Source organism: Gavialis gangeticus, unplaced genomic scaffold, assembly GCF_001723915.1.
Source record: "Gavialis gangeticus isolate Ggan-Ray unplaced genomic scaffold, GavGan_comp1, whole genome shotgun sequence".
Classification (NCBI taxonomy): Eukaryota; Metazoa; Chordata; order Crocodylia; family Gavialidae; genus Gavialis; species Gavialis gangeticus.
Window position 1 is genome coordinate 40,065,671 of NW_017728994.1, and position 1,229 is coordinate 40,066,899.

Below are 1,229 nucleotides of genomic sequence, written 5' to 3' on the forward strand. Positions count from 1 at the left end.
AGCCTCTCAACGTGTTCCTTCACGAGGTCAGCATTGATGGAAGGCATGGAACCACCCTCACCCGGACCTGCCTGTCCTGTAATGGGCAGGGGCGTTCCATGGGACTGATAAAAGATCAGTGCAAAGTACCCATTTAATAGGTTGGCTTTTTCCTGGGCATCAGTTGTCAGTTGTCCCATCTGGTTTATCAGGGGTCCAATGTTGCCCTTGCTTTTCCTCCAGCTCCCCACATATCTAAAAAAGGACTTTTTATTTTCCTTGATACTTAATCTGGTCATTTATGATAAAACTATAGATAATCACAATAAGTGACATTAATGGATGCTAATATAAATAGTTATCATAATATTATACCTTATTTTCTAGCAATCACATACCTTTCTTATGAGTAGGTTGATAATATGATCCAATATATCTCCAACAGGTGGAAAAAAGGGAACGAGATAATGAAAATGATGATGTGGAAAGTAACCTTTTACTACCAGCTGGCATTGCACTTCGATGGGTCACTTTTCTTCTTAAAATCTACAGAGCTGAGGACATTCCCCAGAGTCTGTAACTTCTTATTACATTCAGATCATAGCAGTTGATAAGATGTAGGAATATCTGTGTTTTTAAAAACATTTCTCATACACAAAACAAGCAGTATGGTTTGCTGCATGGTTTGAGCCAGTAATTAATTCTGTGGTCGCTTACATTGCCAATTTCAAGTCATTGTTCAGTTCAGTCAAATCTATTATGTCAAATGTGTTTCAACTGTTGTCATGTCTCAGATTATCAAGTATGGCTATGATGTATTATTAATTACTCAAACTAAACAACATACTTTCCCCCCTTAACTCTTTAAGCTTACTTTACTTGTATGAGCATAGCCCATCTGTGAATGAAGCACAAGGTACCTGTGTCCCCTGATCTTTCAAGTAGAGATCCAAGATAATTCAGTTGAATCAGGTGTCTAGCTTTTTAATCTATTCCTTTATTTTGATTTGTCTTTTCCAGCTGTACTGTACTTTCTCCCAAAGTTTGTTAAGGAAAGTCTTAATACCCAACAGATGGAAGAGATAAATCTTTGATAAAGTTATTAAAATTTCCTCAAATTTATATTACATACAAATGACACAAAATGAATACTTCTTCTTGAGGCTCATGTCTCAAGAATGGAAACTGGACCTGTGCATGTGTGGAAATTGGAAATACATTATGCATTATTGATGTTCTTTTTTATCCAA

At 36.4% G+C, this 1,229-nt stretch overlaps 1 protein-coding gene across 3 annotated transcripts in view; it reads left to right on the plus strand.

Moving 5' to 3' along the window:
* MYOF (myoferlin) overlaps window positions 1–1,229 on the plus strand; it is a 172,276-nt gene that overhangs the window by 72,235 nt on the left and 98,812 nt on the right. For all 3 annotated transcript variants that reach the window (XM_019502626.1, XM_019502627.1, XM_019502625.1), the window contains one exon: window positions 425–551. In XM_019502626.1, the coding sequence (XP_019358171.1) occupies window positions 425–551 (127 nt within the window). The remainder of the gene's footprint in view (window positions 1–424; window positions 552–1,229) is intronic.